This window comes from Denticeps clupeoides, chromosome 3 (assembly GCF_900700375.1).
Source record: "Denticeps clupeoides chromosome 3, fDenClu1.1, whole genome shotgun sequence".
Lineage (NCBI taxonomy): Eukaryota > Metazoa > Chordata > Actinopteri > Clupeiformes > Denticipitidae > Denticeps > Denticeps clupeoides.
Window position 1 is genome coordinate 28,032,971 of NC_041709.1, and position 19,421 is coordinate 28,052,391.

General features: G+C 44.5%; 1 protein-coding gene across 3 annotated transcripts in view; it reads left to right on the plus strand.

The window, feature by feature from the left end:
• usp43a (ubiquitin specific peptidase 43a) overlaps positions 1 to 19,421 on the plus strand; it is a 95,714-nt gene that overhangs the window by 41,773 nt on the left and 34,520 nt on the right. For all 3 annotated transcript variants that reach the window (XM_028971771.1, XM_028971772.1, XM_028971773.1), the window contains 2 exons: positions 16,760 to 16,852; positions 17,204 to 17,339. In XM_028971771.1, coding sequence (XP_028827604.1) covers positions 16,760 to 16,852; positions 17,204 to 17,339 — 229 coding nt within the window. The remainder of the gene's footprint in view (positions 1 to 16,759; positions 16,853 to 17,203; positions 17,340 to 19,421) is intronic.

Below are 19,421 nucleotides of genomic sequence, written 5' to 3' on the forward strand. Positions count from 1 at the left end.
ACATCTACCAGTGTCATGACAGAGGCCATGGCAGTGCCAGTCGATGGCAGAGGTCTCTGTGGGGTGTTTAGGAGGAGTGTTAATCACCTTGTTTCTTGTGCAGGTTAAGCTGCATTTGTCATTTTTACCTGAATAATGTTTGATGCAGATCATCATTGCTTCAAATGACATCTGTGAGAACTGTGCTGAATTGACCACACCCAGAAAGTTTATTTCTGCCTACGTTTAACCACTGGGGCAGTGGTGGCCTAGTGGGTAAGGAAGCAAATCTGTAATTGGAAGGTTGTCTGTTCAAATCTCGAACTGCAAGGTGTCACTGACATGCCACTGAGCAAAGTACCATCCCATTTATATTTACAGCATTTATCCAGAGTGACTTACAATCAGTAGTGACAGGGACAGTCCTCCTGGACCAACTTAAGGTTAAGAGTCTTGCTCAGGGACAAAATGGAAGTAAGTGGGATTTAAACCAGGTTCTTCTGGTTCATAGGCGAGTGTTACCCACTAGGCTACTAATATCCCTACACACTGCTCTCCAGACTCCTGTCTTGGCTGCCCCTTGCTCACCAAGGTAATGGGTTAAATGTAGAGGACACATCTGATTGTGTGCACCTTGTGTTGTGCTGCAGTGTTTCACAATGACAATCACTTCAATTAATTTTTTTCCCTCTGTGAAAAGTTTCAACAATGTTACTAGATATGTCACTTAAAGGGGTCTGAAAAGTCTAAATGGTTCTCATATGAAACTGTAATATTATATTCATGGATGGGAAGACAGGCAGCAAGACAAAACCAGTAAATAAATAATAATAATAAAAAAGTTATATAATCTGCAAACAGGACTCAAAAGATATTCATATTCATATAATTTGTAATAACAACAAAAACATATATTTCTTATATAGCCCAAAATCACATACAGTATGTTTCAATGGGCTTTGACAGGCCCTACAGTTTACACCCCCCACACTGGACCCTTCTGCGCACAAGGAAAAACTCACACAAAAAAGAGAAAAAAAAGAAATTAAGAAACCTTAGGAAGGAGTGATACAGAGAGGGACCCCCTTCCAGGGTACAGTGAGCCTGCAAGTGGTATCAGTGCAGGATTTGTGATTGTCCAATAAGAGAAAAAAGCCAACAGTTTGTACATTATGTGTCCATTATGATGCTACTGGTCTATTTGAAAAATCCCTGAAGCTTTAGTAGTTACGGTGGTGGTGGCTGTGGTGACCTTATGGTTTGTTTCATGCTAAGTCCTCCTTTAGAAGTTGAATCAGGATTTAGGATTTATCTGCTGGTCTCTTCACTGGAGTCTGCCAGTAGTCTGTGTGCTTGACTCAGTGTCTTGGAGAGAACAAACAGAAGCAGCGGCAGATGGTGGCATTGTACAACTGATACTGAAATATGTAGTTATAGTGTTATATTGGTGCTACAGTGGCCCGGTACCCTAACTAGGACAGCCTAACTAAGGTGAATTTAACACTATCTGTGCTTAACAGGGTGACTGTGTGATAAAGTGGACTTAATAATTGACACTGTGTATGGGACTTTAACAGAAGGCCAGAGAAAACAAACGTGTTTAGTCGGGCTGCAACCACGAATCGATTGAATCGATAAAAATTGATTACTAAAAGAGTTGGCAACAAATTTCCTAATCGATTCGTTATGTCGCGCGACGCGGAGACGTTTGATTATTTAAAAAAAACTTTTTTTGAGCGAGGTGCGGAGTGAACACACTCGGTCTCTCTCGCGCACAGATGCAAGCTGAATTTTGCGCCTCATAGACAGCGCGGAGCGGAAATAAAAAAAAACGAGCGGAGGTAGAGGACAGATACATGGCGGAGGCAGAGAAATCTGCGCGAAAATATGCAAAAGCGACATGGCACGGCACGGGAGCACCACGGCAATGATCCTGCACCTGAAACGCAAACATGTTGGAGTGTTTGAGGAGGAAGAAGGGAGTTCAACAGCAGGGTAAGTCGCTACAGAATCCTACTTTTGTTCCGTTTTCAAGTGAGGAACGTAATGTCCCTGGTGCTGGTGTTTAACTCGCCGTGGAGGAGAATTAGATGGGGACTTACAGCGCCACCTACAGGTGTATATGGGGGGATGAAACAGCGTTCGGACTGTTCTCTACATCTCCGCATGGACAACTCGCCTATTGTGTCCCTGAGCAAGACACTTAACCCTAAGTTGCTCCAGGGGGACTGTCCCTGTAACTACTGATTGTAAGTTGATCTGGATAAGGGCGTCTGATAAATGCTGTAAATGTAAATGTTTACCCGTTGTTGGAAAAAGTATATAAATTATCATGCAATCATCTTTTTCTATTACTTCTGTATTTGGAATGTTAACCTCTGGCAAACACCAGCTATATTAAACATTAGCCAACATCTGTATTTGTAATGATAACATCATAACATCATTAGCTGCTTGGAAGGGAAACCGTGGAACAAGAGAAGGGTTGCAAAATAAGTTCGCCGGGGCGAGGTGACCGAGACCTGGCGGGACCTGGGAAAACAGCGAATGGAGAACTTGCAGATGGAGAAAGGAGGAGACCATCGATCATGAGATAAACAGCAGTGAAGTCCAGCTTGACCGGCATGACAAGTTAGTTGCAGCCCTAGTGTTTAGATTTAGTTTAGATTCCCGAACACTGACCAGCAAGCCGTTCCAACAACTATGGAGCTCTATATGAGAAAGATCTGCTCCCAGCTGTGACCTTCTGTACTTTGGGTACCAGTATTGACCCCGCACCCCTTGAGTGGCAGGTTGTAAATAACTAAAAGTTCACTCAGGTACTGTGGGGTGAGACCATTTCAAGTTTTATAGGTCAAAAGTAGGATTTTGTAGTCAATCTTAAATTTGATGGGTAGCCAGTGCAGTGATTGTAAGACTGGGGTGATGTGGTCAAATTCTGAACTACCTGGAGTTTACTGATGCACCTACTAGAGCATCCAGACAATAGTGCGTTGCAGTAACCTTGATGTAATAAAGGTATGGACCAACTTTTCTGCATCGTGCATTGAGATGATATTTCTTATTTTTGCAATATTTCGAAGGTGAAATGAGAGAGAATGAGAGACCTGGATCAATGGGGGTACCTTAATCCTTTACTTCAGTACTTGGTGAGATAGAATTGCTATCCAAAATGATGATGTAGTCAGCCAACTTATGTCTGGCAGATCGGTCAGATATGATCTGAACCATACAATGGTATATAAATGGAAGGTTGGATATTTTCTATTTGAAGATTATTTTCCATATTAATATCAACAGAGCTGTTTGTTGTGTTTTTAATCTTATCTCTATTTGTACCAATTTTAATATTAAAGAAATTCATAAAATCTTCGCTACTATGATGATATTGAGTGGTAGTATGCGGTTTTGTCTTATTCCTGGTTATTTTGGCTATAGTGTTAAACAGGAATCTGGGATTATTTTTGTTCTTGTCTATTAATGAGGAGAGATGTCGATCGAGCTGCACTAGACATTTGGTCACTTGGTCGAGTTCAGCGGGGTCTGACGGTGAGTTGATCAGTATGATAAATCTGGTAGGGTATTAAGAAAACTTTGCACTTGTTGTAATTGTCTGTTTGTCTCTATAACGAGGGGAGTTGATTTTATTGCGTCAAAGGCATATTTTAAAAACGATGAGGAAATGAGGTAAGTACAAGAACGAGCATGTGACCACCTTCATGATTAGGTCCTATTATATTTTGTTTAACTCCTGTCAGGATTGCCTGCAGCTGGGCTCCACACCTGACTCCAATCCTGATGCCCCATAAATGCCGGATGTTTCCGCCCCTTCTAGGTCTCCGGCATTTTCGTGAACTTGACTTTGTAACCGTGTGTTAGTATTTTCAGTTCTGGCAATCGGCACACGCCTACGGGTTAGTTTGTGTTCTTTGTTTAAGTTAAATCGTTTTCGGCCACCGCGCCATTGTTTATTTGTATTTATTTATTGTCCGTTAATAAAAACCCCTTCCCAACATGTCAGACCTCTGCGCTTCCTTCCCCCGTACGTCCGTAGTCGTGACAGAATGCCGGAGACCTCCCCAAAAGCGCAGAGGTAAAAAACAGAGGAGAAGAAACGCCGCGAAGGACGCAGCCCGGCGCGGCAAACGCGGACGCCAGGGGAGAGACGCGACACCCGTTCTGGTGGAGCGTTTTCTCCCCGAGAAGCCGTGGTACGCGGCGCCGCGTGATAACGTCACCCCCGGGAAACTCCGCGAAACCCGGAAGCGACAACGTCGGCGGGTGAGTGGGCGGAGCGAGGACGATGGCATCGGCAGCAGCGAGGAAGTGACGTGGGCAGCGAGCGCAGAAGATGCGACCCCCACGATCTTCGCCATGTCGAGCCAAGAACTCTGCGCTCTGCTGGCAAGGCTCCCCGTGGACTGGGACGACACTGACGACGACGAGAGCACGGGAGACGAGAGTTGGGCTCCGCCCATCGCGCCAGTCTGCGATCGTCGCAAGGTCCGTGGGGACCCACGTCACTTCCAGGGGGGTGAGAAGCGACAACGGCGGCGTCCCTCCAGCGAGGAGGTGGGCAGGCTCCAGCCTGAATGGCCAGAGTACTGCCCATGGGAGTTGATCGCACCCTGGGTCCAGGATGTCCGCAGGGTGGACGACCCTCGGAGTCACCGGTGGGAGGACACGGATGATGAGAGCGACAATGACGTGGATTTTCATTGGGCAGTCGGGGCTCCACCCAGCGCGCGCGTCCGAGATTGTCGCGACATCCATGAAGATCCACGTGACTTCCGAGGGTACGAGGTCGACACGGACTACGACGAGGATGACGGCAATTGGGCAGTCGGTGCCGGGATGGCTCCGCCCATCGTGCCCGTCCATGATCGTTGCGAGGTCCGTGGAGACCCACGTCAGTCCCAGAGGTGCGTCAACAGCGAGGAGGAGGACAGCGATGCGGGGGCAAGCTGGTGGAACAAGGCGACAGGAGGTCGCCAGCCAGCAACTGCACTGCCGGAACTGCCTCACAGGGAAGATGCCCTCCCAGCTCCAGTCGCCGACCCGCCTTCCCTCTGCCCGGACGTTCCCCAGCTGAACGGCAGCGCATCACCAGCGCCCCCGCATGCTGGAGAAGACGTCCACCACCCCCCACGCCACACGCCCCCCACCATCTCCAGCGACGTGCCCAGCCCCGTGTGGGACAGCCCAATGGTCCCAGGACCCTTCAGTGGGGCAGCAGACACGGATGAGATCACCACCATCCTCACATGTCTGACTGGATCAGCATGGGGCTGGGACGCAGCCCTCTGGCAGCAGGGAGAGACCGACAGGAGTTTTCGGAACTTCCAGCAGAGACTGAGGGCGGAGTTTGATCGGCCAGAGCCTGAGCCAGGGATCGAACTCTGCCCCTTCACCACATCCAGCGCCAGTCAGGATCCGGGGCAAGAAGACCAAGCACTGGCGGGCGACGAGAAGGTCGCACCTCCCGAGATCCTGGCTGTGCCCCCTGAGGAGGTCCCGGAGAGCCCAGAGAGGGAGCCAGACGACCCTCTCTTCTGTCTGTCTCTGTCTGTGTGTGTGTGCGTGGTATATGTGTCCGTATGTTGCCCCCACTTCCCCTCTTTGTGTCCACCAGATGGCGACCCAGCTGCGGAGCCGAACCCCAGGGAGGAGGTTCCTGACCCGAATGTGCTGGTCCAAGGCGAGGTGGACAAGCCGTAAGTCCAGCCAAGGGGGGTGCTCCCCCAAAGAATTTTTTGGGGGGGTGCAGTTCGGGTTGGGGACTCCTCCTGAGGGGAGGGTAGGTGGGGAAGCGATTGAGCTGGGTCCTCCGGTAGCCGGTGAGGAGGGTGGGATAGGCATGGGTCTGTGTCCGCCTCCAGAGGGGTGGAGCGCCATAGAGCCCCCGTGTAGGCATGAGGACCCAGCTGGGACAGGCAGGAAGAGGGCCTGCTTGTCCCAACGGATGCAGAAGGGGCTAGCCGGATGGTCTGGCAATGCCCCCCCCCTTGGCACCAGGGCCATGCAGCGAGAGGGGCTGCATAGTCCCAGAAGGCACCAGCCTGGGGTGCCTGGAACAGTCGCCGGAGGCTCTGGGACAATCTCCCTGTGCGGTGCAGGGGGTGACACAAGACGTGTCAGAGGGGACGTGTGGAGACAGGGCCCACACATACCCAGATGGATCGGCCCTGATTATTGTGTGCAGGTACGGGAGTCCAGGGCCATCAGTCCCAGAGGTGCGTCAACAGCGAGGAGGAGGACAGCGATGCGGGGGCAAGCTGGTGGAACAGGGCGACAGGAGGTCGCCAGCCAGCAACTGCACTGCCGGAACTGCCTCACAGGGAAGATGCCCTCCCAGCTCCAGTCGCCGACCCGCCTTCCCTCTGCCCGGACGTTCCCCAGCTGAACGGCAGCGCATCACACATACCCAGATGGATCGGCCCTGATTATTGTGTGCAGGTACGGGAGTCCGGGGCCGCCATGCGGGACCACGGCGGGGAGCCAGGCCGAGGGTCCGGGGCCGCCATGCGGGACCACGGCGGGGAGCCAGGCCGAGGGTCCGGGGCCGCCATGCGGGACCACGGCGGGGAGCCAGGCCGAGGGTCCGGGGCCGCAATGCGGGACCATGCTGGGGAGCCAGGTCGAGGGTCCGGGGCCGCCAAGCGGGACCACGCCGGGGAGCCAGGCCGAGGGTCCGGGGCCGCCAAGCGGGACCACGCCGGGGAGCCAGGCCGAGGGTCCGGGGCCGCCACGCCTGACCACGCCGGGGAGCCAAGGCCGAGGGACCGGGGCCGCCACGCCTGACCACGCCGGGGAGCCAGGCCGAGGGACCGGGGCCGCCACGCCTGACCACGCCGGGGAGCCAGGCCGAGGGACCGGGTCCTTCAAGGGGAGGATACAGCAGGGCAGGAGCCCTGTGGTTGCCGCCGTCCGCCCCACCGCCTCCACTGATTGTACTGCTGGGGCTCCGAGGACGTAGCCCTTGGAGGGGGGGCTCTGTCAGGATTGCCTGCAGCTGGGCTCCACACCTGACTCCAATCCTGACGCCCCATAAATGCCGGATGTTTCCGCCCCATCTAGGTCTCTGGCATTTTCGCCAACTTGACTTTGTAACCGTGTGTTAATATTTTCAGTTCTGGCAATCGCCACACGCCTACGGGTTAGTTTGTGTTCTTTGTTTAAGTTAAATCGTTTTCGGCCACCGCGCTCGTCTTTATTTGTGTTTATTGTTTATTTAATAATAAAAACCCCTTCCCAGTATGTCAGACCTCTGCGCATCCTTCCCCCGTAAGCCCGTAGTCGTGACAACTCCAACTGAGTCTAGTATAGGCAGGAGTGCCGTTCTTAGCGAGTCTTAGCGGTTGTATCTGTGTATCTACAGATACAACCAGGTTGGAAACAAAATCTGTAAATTCACTAAGAAACTCAGTGTAAGGTCCAGGGGTCTATAAATAATAATCAATAGAATTAACTTATGATTTTTATTTTGCGAGACTACATGGGTTATGTTGGTATAGAGAATCTCAAAAGAGTTAAATCCATGTCCGGGTTTATGTGTAATACCGAGGTTATCATTATAAATTACTGCGACGCCTCTTCCAGTTAAGCGGGGTTGGTGTACATCCAGGAGGACTAGACTAGACTTGTAATGCTACAAATTCGTTTTGTTTTAACCAAGTTTCTGTCAGGCACAGTACATCAAACCCCTGATCTGTAATAATTTCATTAACAATGAGTGTTTTAGGTGTGAGAGATCTACAATTTAATAATCCTATTCTTATGTCGCAGGTGCTGGTGGTACATTCAGAAGGAATGATAGTAACGGGTGAAACAGACACCCTGTCCAGCCCGGGGAACAGACACAGTGTCAGCATATTTTAATCTTAATGTTTCTTCTGATTATTAATCTTAATGTTTCTTGTAATATATTTTGTATTGATAGAGCAAGGTAAGGACACAGTGTCAATAGTGTACACTATTACATTTACATTTAAGGCATTTGGCAGAAGCTCTTATCCAGAGCGACTTACAATGTGCTTTCAAGTTACCATCGATGAAGTGATCAGTTCTAGTTCATTAGGACCCCCAACTATGAATACAACCTTTCTGTTCTCTCTGTTGTAGATTCTGTACATGTCAGACAATAAGAATGTTACAAGTTAATCTAAATATTCTCTAAAGAGGAAGGACTTGAGCTGCTGTTTAAAAATACTCAGTGACTGACCTCAAGGGGTAGTTCATTCCACCACTGAGGGGCCAAGACTAAGAAGAGTCTAGATGAATGTCTTCCTTTTACCTTTTACCTTTAGCGATGGAGGGACCAGGCGAGCAGTACTGGAGGCTCTGAGTATACGAGGTGCAGTGTGAGGTGTAATAAGGGCTGTGAGGTAGGATGGTGCTACTTCATGTTTGGCTTTGTAGGCCAGCATCAGTATTTTTAATGATGCGTGCAGCTACTGGGAACCAGTGGAGGGAACGTAGCAGAGGGGTGGTGTGGGAGAATTTGGGAAGGTTAAAGATCAGTCGTGCTGCTGCATTTTGTATGAGCTGTAGAGGTCGGATGGTACTTAGAGGTAGACCAGCTAGAAGGGAGTTGCAGTAGTCCAGTCGTGAGATTACTAAGGACTGAACCAGTAGCTGGGTGGCCTGTGTTGACAGATAAGGGCGGATTCATCTGATATTGTAGAGAAGGAATCTACATGAGTGGGAAAGACTGCTGATGTGAGTCGAGAAGGAGAGTTGGTTGTCTATTGTTACTCCAAGGTTGCGGGCTGTTGTAGATGGAGAGAGCTCCTGATGTGGTGAAGAATATTAGTTCAGTTTTGGTGGGATTGAGTTTGAGGTGATGGGCTGCCATCCAAGATGAGATGTCGGTTAGACATGCAGAGATTTTGGAAGTAGCATGTAGATCAGAGGGAGGAAAAGAGAAGATGAGTTGTGTGTCGTCGGCATAGCAGTGGTAGGATAATCCATGTGAGGAAATGACCTCACTAAGTGATCTTGTGTAGGTTCTAAAACTATGAGCCAGATTTTTAGATAACTGAGGGGTGCCCGCCCAGTTGGGGTGGATGCCATCTTGCCCAAAATGAGCAGGCTTCCCCCAAAATGTTGGCCTGTTATTAATAAAGCCCACCACTCCGACAACCTGCAATTTATATTGAGGAGCCTGCTACAGGTCTCATCACTATGCCGAAACTGTGGTAATAGGCCAGAGCAGATTACTTTATTTGACATAATTTTATCCAATTCAAACATTTCTGTGATGTCTTTAGTTATTTCCGACTGGTGTAGCTTGATATTGTTAGCACCAACGTGAAGCGCTGTACTAGAATATCTACGGTTACATATATACAGATTGGATGTATGATTTGGGATTTTTAATGTTTACCATTTAATGCCGACACTGTCAATTAGATGCTCTCTAGGATGATCAAAAAAGAACACTACTGTCAGCCACATCCACAGTCATTGTCAGCAAGGACAGATTACCTCACTGGTGAGCCTGGACCAGCACAGCACGCCCAGTTCTCAGCAGTAGCAGCCAACACATCAGATCTGAAGCCTTCTTCTCATGTCAAATCCCTGGATATACAGTACAGGCCAAAGGTTTGGACACACTTTCTCATTCAATGTGTTTTCTTTATTTTCATGACCATTTACATTGATAGATTATCACTGAAGGCATCAAAACAATGAATGAAGACATGTGTCCCAGGCTCTGATGAGTGTACAGATCTGGCTGGTCATCCAGGGTTTTTGGTTTGAGAAAAAAAAAAAAGCTCTAGTCCATGTATCAGGTTGAAGTAGTTTTGGGGGGAGCATGGCAAAAAGGAGGCAAACTGTCACATGTTCCTGCTGTTACTGTTCAGTTGAAAAGTGAAAGTAAAATTTGAGTGTACTCATTACAAGTCGGACAGTAAAATCACTGATAGCTCACATCTGCATTTCACATTGGTTACAAACAGCAGCAAAAAGAGAGACTGTGTGTGGATATGAGGTGGAGGGGACCCTTGGAAATGTATTCTTTCCGGTTTGTGAGGTATGATTGAAACCAACTAAGGGCAGTTTTAAGTGGTTTTGGACCTTCAAAATCCAAGGTGATGGGAAGATTTGAGATAGGCCTATTTTTGGAAAGGACTTCTGGGTCAAGTTTTTTTTTTATTAACACTATAATTACTGACTTTTTTATTTTCTGGTGCAAGGCCCAAGGTGTTATCCACCCCTGCTGAGATTTTCACAGGTCTTCAGCTTGATTCTCCTCAATCTTTTGTTATGTTGTTGTCCACCTATTACCCATGCCTGGCACATTTGCATTTGCCCTCTGATTGCGCTTTTCTAAGAATGCACATCAGGATGGGCTCCGTATTACGGCAACGCAGGAAGAACCTCTCCATGCCACAGGCTTTGGTCTTGCTTCAGGAAATGGACGAAGCAGACTGTGATGGAGGAGAGATTTCATTTGTCCAGCAGGCTACTGATACTCGGACTGGAATTTGGCAATTCATGAACTGATGGCATTCATTTCAATTCTGTTTTTAAGAGCAACCATGTGTCCCGTTGGTGCCATTGTGGATTGCTAGTCAGAAAACTTTCTGGTGCCAGTAATCAAAGAGACAATGTCCCGAGATAGATTCATTTCAATTATGCAACACCTTCGATTTGATGACAAGGACACACGGGCAGAACATGTGAAAACAGACAAATTTGATGCAATCTCCAACATCTGGACACGCTTCAAGAAGAACTGTGCTGAGAGGTTCACTCCAGGAGAACACATGATCATAGATGAACATCTGTTCCCTACCAAGGTTCGTTGTCCATTCACACAGTATATCGCAACCAAGCCAGACAAATTTGGGATCAAGTTCTGGATGAACACGGATTTGGAGACCAAGTATGTTTGCAGTGCATTTCCTTACTTGGGACAGGAACCAAATGCAAATGTGCCAGCCTCAAAGGTAATGGGTGTGTTTTCAGAACAAAAGCAAGAGAACAATGGAGCTCAGCAGGATACCAGGAGGTGTGAGGTCCAGGGAATTTATGCAAATTTGCACAGCCTTAGTAAATCTAGTGTTAATGGACTTATTATTGCTTTCTTCAAGACAGGGGAACATGACTGGTTTGGAGAGAGTGAGTTATAACAGAGGTGATCAGGGGATTTTAGATAGTAATATGGGTTTGTACCATGTAGGTTGAGGAGTTATAAGGTATAGGAGTGTTGATATTAAGTCGATGCAGTGTTGAACATAATCGATCATATCATAATGATGTTGCTTGGTGATTTTCTGGCGACGGTATAAAAATTCTCGTTAAAAAGAAGTAGCAGTAGTGACTGAGGTAGATTGATCTACAGAGTACAGTGCTGCTCCATGTCGGGAGATTCACGCTGCGAGGCACCCAGCGGGCGTGACTTATTTTTGCATGACAAATAGAATCCAAGTGGCACAATTAATCTAATCGCAATCGTAATCGCGATGTCAGTCTGTGTGATTACATGAATTAGTACATCATTTAAATCGGCAACATATCACTCATTCTCTCAAAGTTTGCGAGCTGACTCAAGTCTCACTTCAGTCGAATGTGACGTGTTTGGTCACATGAATTTCGATTCGGTTTAATGGAGACCTCAGATTTGTGACTCATATAGACATATGGGTAGACGCCGCATGACGAGCTGCATCGTATGGCAACGTCGCCGCCATATTGCAATAGGCTCTGCCTTGGAGTGAAGCACATATATGTCTATGGAGAGAAGTGCATAAAAATGCCTCACTCTTGTGCTGCTTGGGGCTGTACAAACCGCTGTACGCTCCAAACCAGATCTCGGGGGATTACATTTCATAGGTAAGGCTGGACAATTGTTTTGAATATATTTGGCCATTATAAAATCCCGTTTTATAAGTCTTAACCTTAGCTAAACTAGGCTAAGTTAGCGAAGCTAGGCATTCCTGTGTTCAATTCAGCCTCCAAACAACATTTTAGTTAAACGTAAGAACTATAATACAGGATTTTATAATGGCCAAATATAATCAAACCAGTTGTTTAGCCTTACCAGGGTTTGTCGTTCTACAGATTTTGAGAAAGCTGTCTTGTGTTGTGTGCCATGCTAGTTTGCTAACATGCTGAACCGGCATCATATGATCAAAGCAGCACTTTCTCATATTAAACACACCGTGGAGGTTTAACGATTCCTTCTGAGGGGACAGTCATCCTACAGTGTTATCCTATAGTCAACATCAGGGCAAGCAGTCAGTGTATCTTTGATCAAACAGTTTGTCCGGGCCACAGTTTGGAAATGACGACCATCATTTTAGGCTTTTGTCTTTAGTTGTGTCTGTCTTCCACAAACTAAGTCTGAACACTCTTAAATTACAGAGTGGCAACACAAGGAAAAAGACGTGTAAGACAGTTCTGCTCCAAGTATTTTAGATCCTATGCTGTACATATTTAATACCTAGCACATATGTGTATGTATATATATGTATGTATGTAGATAACAGTAATCACAGTGTGTGTGTGTGTGTGTGTGTGTGTGTGTGAGAGAGAGAGAGAGACAGAGAGGAATGAGTGAAATATTTTCCAAAATTATTTATTGAGTCCATGTGTATACAATATTTTTTTTTGTCACTTTGAAATTAAACATTTCACTATTAGTAATTTGTATGCGACTTTTCATTGATATACAAGCAAGTGCCCTTTATCAAATCGAAATCACATATCGCAATATTGATCTCAATAATTGCAATATGTCTTTTCTCCCCAAATCTGTGTTCAATCGGTGCTAACCTGATGCCACGGATATCTGAACCAAGTGGCGTTTGTGGCATCAGGAGAGATAATTTTTCTGATCACTATAGCAAATCAAAGTGTCCACACAGTGTACAATTCTCAATCTGTACACAGTCTATATAGTCCCATCAGGGTCATGTGAAATGGGATGTTTAGTTTAATTCAGTTGAAAAAAAAGAATACTGTTTGAACTAAGATGCCACAATAACATCAGGGTTTTTTTTTTTTTTTTTAACTGTCAGTATTGCTGTTCAGTGCTTATATTTGAATAAAGGTTTTGACATGCAACTGTTTACCAATTTTTACCTGAATTAATAGAAAAGTATTAAACAATAAAACAAATGATTGTTCTATAAATCAGGGCTATAGTTACATCAAATTGTTTACAATTACAAATGTTATTTAATTTAATCTTGACAATAGAGGTCTTGAATGGAATCTTTGTGTTCTCTTTTAAAGTGATTGCCTGTAACCATTATCAAAAGAAAATGTCTAATGTCTATGCTGTGACTCTAATGTCTATGCTGTGATAAAACACTAAAAATATCAAAGCATCCACACTGGTGTATTAGACCTTAACTCTTGTGTTTGAAAATATCATGTGACCATGTAGAAAATGTATAGCATGCATCATGATGCATCGATATCGAGGCACTGATAATCGTAATCAAATTGAATTGTGAGACCAGTGAAGTTTCACACTTCTAATAAGGTACAGGATAAGGGTTTCTTTTTCCTGATTATCTTCTGCACTTCTTCTGATGAAACAAAGGATTTGCACATATTTGGTATGGGAAGACCGGAAAGGGTAGAACGAATGTGTACAATCTTGGTGGTGAAGTAATCCGTGAAAAGATTGCATTGCTCTGCTGTAGTGCCAGTAAGAGAGAGGAGGGTTTGAAAAGATTATGAGTATGAAAAGATTGGAATTTCTGATGGAATTAAAACCCTGAACTGTAAAATTGTGATCCTGCAACTTTAAGAGACTTTGAATATTTACTAGAGGTGGTCATAGATTAATTTTCTTAATCTAGATTAATCTCACTGTAATCTTGGAATTAATCTAGATTAATCTATAGTAAGAAAAATTTATCTAGATTAATCTATAGTAAGCATTAATCTACATTAATCTAGATTAAAATGGCTCAATTGAATTCTGCCAAAGGCATTCAGAATATGTGTGCTACCCAAATAATGACTAAAAGTAAGTCTTTGAGAACGGGTTTCTTAAGCCAGGTGGCGCATTAGACCAGGGGCTCATCTCCTGTTTCCAAAATGCATCACAAACTGCTTGAGAAAGCTGTTCTACTATGATAATTGGTGATGAAAATAAATTATGTTCAATAAGATGTACTTGTGTTTACCAACTGTTTATTCAGTTAAATAGCTGCATCCATGTTACCACGTCACGTTTCATGTGGTAATTTCACAGTTCGAAGACTCATTCTCGCCCCCTACAGTGCAATTCGGCTAGATATACATCCGCGCTAAAATATCAAGGTGAAAGTCATCATAGTGTAGCGGTTCTTCTTCTGCGTTGTGTAATTTTTTGATTTTGTTTCTTGAACTACAAATGATGAGCTTACACCCAAGAGATTTTCTGTGCAAAGTGTATTCTGTACAAAAGTCTTTAGGAAATAAGAAAATAAAAAACACAAGAAAGAAGAAATATACTTATAAATCTAGTGTAACCATTTAACTCCAGCACAATAGCTTGCGTAGTATAGATCCAGCTCCCAACCCAACAGCGATATTTTTTTTATCGCCCGATAAGAGTCTCACGTTAACGCAGTATGTTTTTATCGCCCGATAAGAGTCTCACGTTAACGCAGCACCTTATCCAGAGCGACTTACAATCAGTAGTTACAGGGATTTTCCCCCTGGAGCAACTTAGGGTTAAGTGTCTTGCTCAGGGACACAATGGTAATGGTAGCGAGATTTGAACCTGGGTCTTCTGGTTCATAGGCGAGTGTGTTACCCACTAGGCAACTACCACCCATATATTTCTGTTGGTGTTCTTGGTATGCTTGTTTGTGAACAGGCCAGATGTTTTGTAGGACCTGCTCTGCTGTCTTAAATGTCCGAAGCCCATCTGTGAACCAGGGTCTTGTTCAGAATTTAACAGGGGAGTAGTGGTTCAGGAGGCTTTTCAGATGGCTGTTGTAGTCTACTGCTTCGTTAGCTGAAGAGAAATGTGTGGAAAAATGCGGGGAGATGAGGCAGTAGTTATTATTCTGTGTAAAAACTTTGAAATGCAGAATGAATAGGTGGTCACTGAGCCTAATTGTGTCAAAGGGATATCCAGCATAGTGGGACAAGAGTAGCAAGTGTGCAACCTTCCACAGAGGAATTTAAAAAACACTCAATTGGCCTTATTAATTAATGTGATATATTTCGTTGTGGAAATCACAGTGCACCAAGTTTTACATGTGATTCATGAAACAAATGTACCAGGTGTATCTAGCGGCTTTAACACCCTTAAACCAACATAATTTACATGGCTGCACCCTAAAACTTTATGACATGACTGAACAGAAGGTGGCAAAGAGTCAAGGAAACAAAACACACACCAAGTTGGAATGGAGGAAACTCTGATCTTATCAGTCTCTGAGGTCTACAACACAACATAATTGGGAGTTTCGAAAACTATGCATCACAAGCTTGGTGCGAATCTGGCAGCAAGCACAGCACATACCGCGTTTGGTCTGAAAGCCAGTGTTCAGTCTGTGCCCACCTGATGCCATGGACGCCTGAACAGGGTATTTTTCTGGCGTTCTCGCAATCAGGTGACCACAAAGGTCAACTCTTGTATTTGAAGACATCATGTAAAGCAATGTAGAAACGTTAATGGGATTAATACTGATAATCGTAATAGAATTATGAAACCAGTTAAGGTTTACACCTCTCATGTCCACTGAGCTGCTAAATCCACCACTGACACTATAGCTAAAGGCCTGGATCATCACACCATAACACTTTTTACAGCAGAGGCTTTTGGGATTTATTATCAATCGTTGTGTTGGCTTGGCTTATCTTGAATGTGTGACAGGAATGGCTGATTCAGGAACAACAGGAAGCAGATGCAGAGTGATGATAATGAAGGTACTTCATACAAACATATCATGAAGTTTTTGTTATCCATCCCCTATCTGCACCTTTGCTTTTACCACCTACTAAAACATTCAAATTGATGCACTTTATTATACAGGGGCTTTTTAAATATTTCATCAATGTTTCATCCAGTGGGTCCTGAGTGGACCGTCTTTGTTCTTAAAGTCACTTCTTGTGTCCTCCTGCTCAATTATGGAGGAGAGCCCCTTTTAAAGCATTTCGCATCTTCATCACCTCAACCTGGTGGCTCAGGTGACAAAGAAGGCTCACACATGGGGCCAGTCTGACCCAATTCTGATGTTTTCTAATGGGAACTGTTGTGGTCTCAGGAGAGAAGACTTTCCCATCCTGGCACCTTAAGCCATTTGCTGGCCTTTGACACCTCTTGCTTGGGGAGGGCGCAGTTTGATAAAGATACAAGCGGGGCGGTCTTCACGCATTATATTACCCACTCGGTTACTATCACCCATATTTGTAGCTATGCAAGACCAGTAGAGATGTACCTGAATTTCCTGAACAGGTGGTATTCATTTCCTCATCCTTTCTTACATGTAAGACGTACATAAGGAATGGACAATCTTGTTGTGAACCATTATGTGCAATATCTTGTATTGGGTTTTCTTTGATTACATGAGAAACACAATTTTAACATTGAGGATGTTTTCTTGGTGTAACTGACACTTGAACACTTTAATCAGTTCTTCATAAAATTAACTTCTGTGTTCAAATGTGAGGTTCAGGCAGACATTACATGGACTTTGTGCTAGAGAAGTGGCAAGCACATGAAATCACATAATGTTTGATCATATGAGCTGTTGTGTGGGCAGCTTGATTAAACTTCTCAGCAGAGCAATGTCCTGAACATGATGTCTTCTCTGTATAGGTCTTCCTTGACATGCCCACACTGCCTTAAACAGAGCAATACGTTTGACCCCTTCTTGTGCATCTCCCTCCCCATTCCTTTACGACAGACCAGGTAAGAATTCTTTTTTTGATTGATCTAAAACTGTCAAATACACCAAGCAATTAATGATTTATTTTTGTGCTTATATCTATACACAAAGTTTTTTTTAACAATGTTAACTCTAACAGCCTCAATAAATAACAGCAGAACTGCTAATCACACAGTAATGCAAACCATGTAAAGTGTGATTTACTGTAACAGCTAATGAAGGGGTGTTGCATGGTTGACTGGTGTAAAACTGCTGCTTTATGATGCTGACATGTTGTGTTGTGTTTTATGTCTGGACATTATGTGTTTGGTTTTCATTATCAGAATCCATCATTGAGCTGCTCTGAGCTCCGCTTTTTTCGTGTTTCTCATCAGAGCTCTGAATGTCACACTGGTTTTCAGCACAAAGGGTCAACGCTATGTGCGAGTGGGACTGGCTATCCCTCTGTTTGGGTCCATCGCTGCTCTGCGCAGTATGGTGGCTGAAGAAGGCAAGATTTCCCCTGACCAGGTGAGTCTATTGTTTGCACCCCACACTGGTAAATGACCTCCCTACAGACACAATGAAAAATAAGGTAGACTTGAACTTGTTACTACAACAAAACAGCAGGAAAGTGATTTTAAACAGGAAAGGCTTTGCTGGGTGCTGTGGTCAGACAGACTGTTGAACAGTACAAATCAGTCAGAACATTGCAAACCTAAAGGCTCTGTTGGGCCCTCTTTACATAGGAAAATATGGAATTTGTGGGTTTTTTTTGTCCAATCACAACCACAGTCACACCTGCCTTCTGCCATTCCTGAGAAAGCTCTCCACTGGTGGCATCTCGATCCCGCAGCCAAATCATCTTTAGGAGACGGTCTTGGCGCTTGCTGGGTTTTCTTGGGCACCCTGAAGCCTTCTTTACAACACTTGAACCGCTAACCTTGAAGTTTTTGATGATCTGATAAATGGCTTATTTAAATGCAGTCTTGGTAGCAGCAGTATCTTTGCCTGTGAAGCCCTTTTTATGCAACGCAATGATGACTGCACATGCTTCCTTTCAGGTAACCAGGGTTAATAGAGGAAGAACAATGATTTCAAGCATCACCCTCCTTTTAATGCATCCAGTCTGTTATTCTAACTCAATCTCTGCAGGGCCTTTTATGGCATGGCTGTAATGCAGTGGAATTTTTTTTGTTAATTTTCATGGCATAGAGGGACTTTGATCTGACCACTTTTCATAACATTCTGGAGTATGTGCTAATTACCATAATAAAAACAGAAGCAGCAAATTTGAAAATCAGTATTTGTGTCATTCTTAAAAATTTTGAAGGCCCGTTAAATTGTGGACAAAAAAGCCATTATCTATAAACAATTTTCAATTTTAGAAATTCCCCAAGAATATGAAATCTCTTAGTTTTATCACACCAGGCTAATTACTATTATTACAAATCAGTATTTCTTGTAAACAAAAAATTATATTGTCAGATAATTCAGATAATCTTTTATGGCAATTTAGTTTAACTATTTGAACATAATATGCATGTTCAATACATGAACATAATATGCATGATTAATAATGCATCTTTGTAAAATATCCAACTTGTTCTCATGTCCGTCACTTCAAGGCAAAGTGCAGTTGTGGAGTTGATGAATGATTGATGGCTGTTTGAGAGAGACTGGTTGTTCTCTTAAACTCCTTCATTTTCTTTTGGTTTGGAACCATCTCATTACTCACGCCTTCCAATGCGGCTGCTGCTTTTCCCACATGCACTTTATCTTTTGATGTCCACTTTCCTCTAAGCGCTCTTCTGTTTCATCTGTTCTTTTTGTCCTCCAAGCAGTCAGGTCTCGCAGGCAGGGAATTTTGCTATTTATCTGCCGTATCTTCAGGTCACAGATAAGGTATCTAGATTTCCTTTCATGGAGGTTGACCTCTTAAACCCTTAAGCTCCTGGGAGGTGTTGCTTGTCTGCAAGGATGTCACTAAATTACAGCAACATACATTTAGATACAAACATGAACAATCATGCCTGGTGTAGTGCAGCATATATCGCCTCTGTTTTCTACATTCCTGATACACACAACATGCAGACTACCAGCACTTCAATTCAAGCGTTCTGTCGGGTGAACTAGTGAATTTGACATTAGTGAACATGCCCCATGCCCTGGGAAAATATGGCTCGAAATGTTTGACATGAGCTAACCCTGAGATTCCACTTTGAACAGAAACAATGTGGTCTGGAAGGGATGCAGTTATCACTCTAATCTGTGGTAGCAGGAAGTGCTATGGTGCAGCTCAAAAAACAAGCCTGTTTTTACCCAGTGTCACATTTGACAGCATTCACCTGACCAATCATGCAGCACTTTCCTCAAAAATGTTCATGAACTTCCCTATGCCTAAAATCCCAGAGTTAATGTCTGGAATGAAAGCAAAAGCATTGAGTATGAAGAACATGAAAATCTAACACATAAATTACATTCAGACTTCAAAGTAATAAATACTTGAAAAATTACAATCTGGTAATCAGTTAAATGTTGTTAAATGTTGCACTTTGGTAAATGTGCCTTCTCATTCATAATATATATTTTGCCTAAGTCTGTACATGGCAA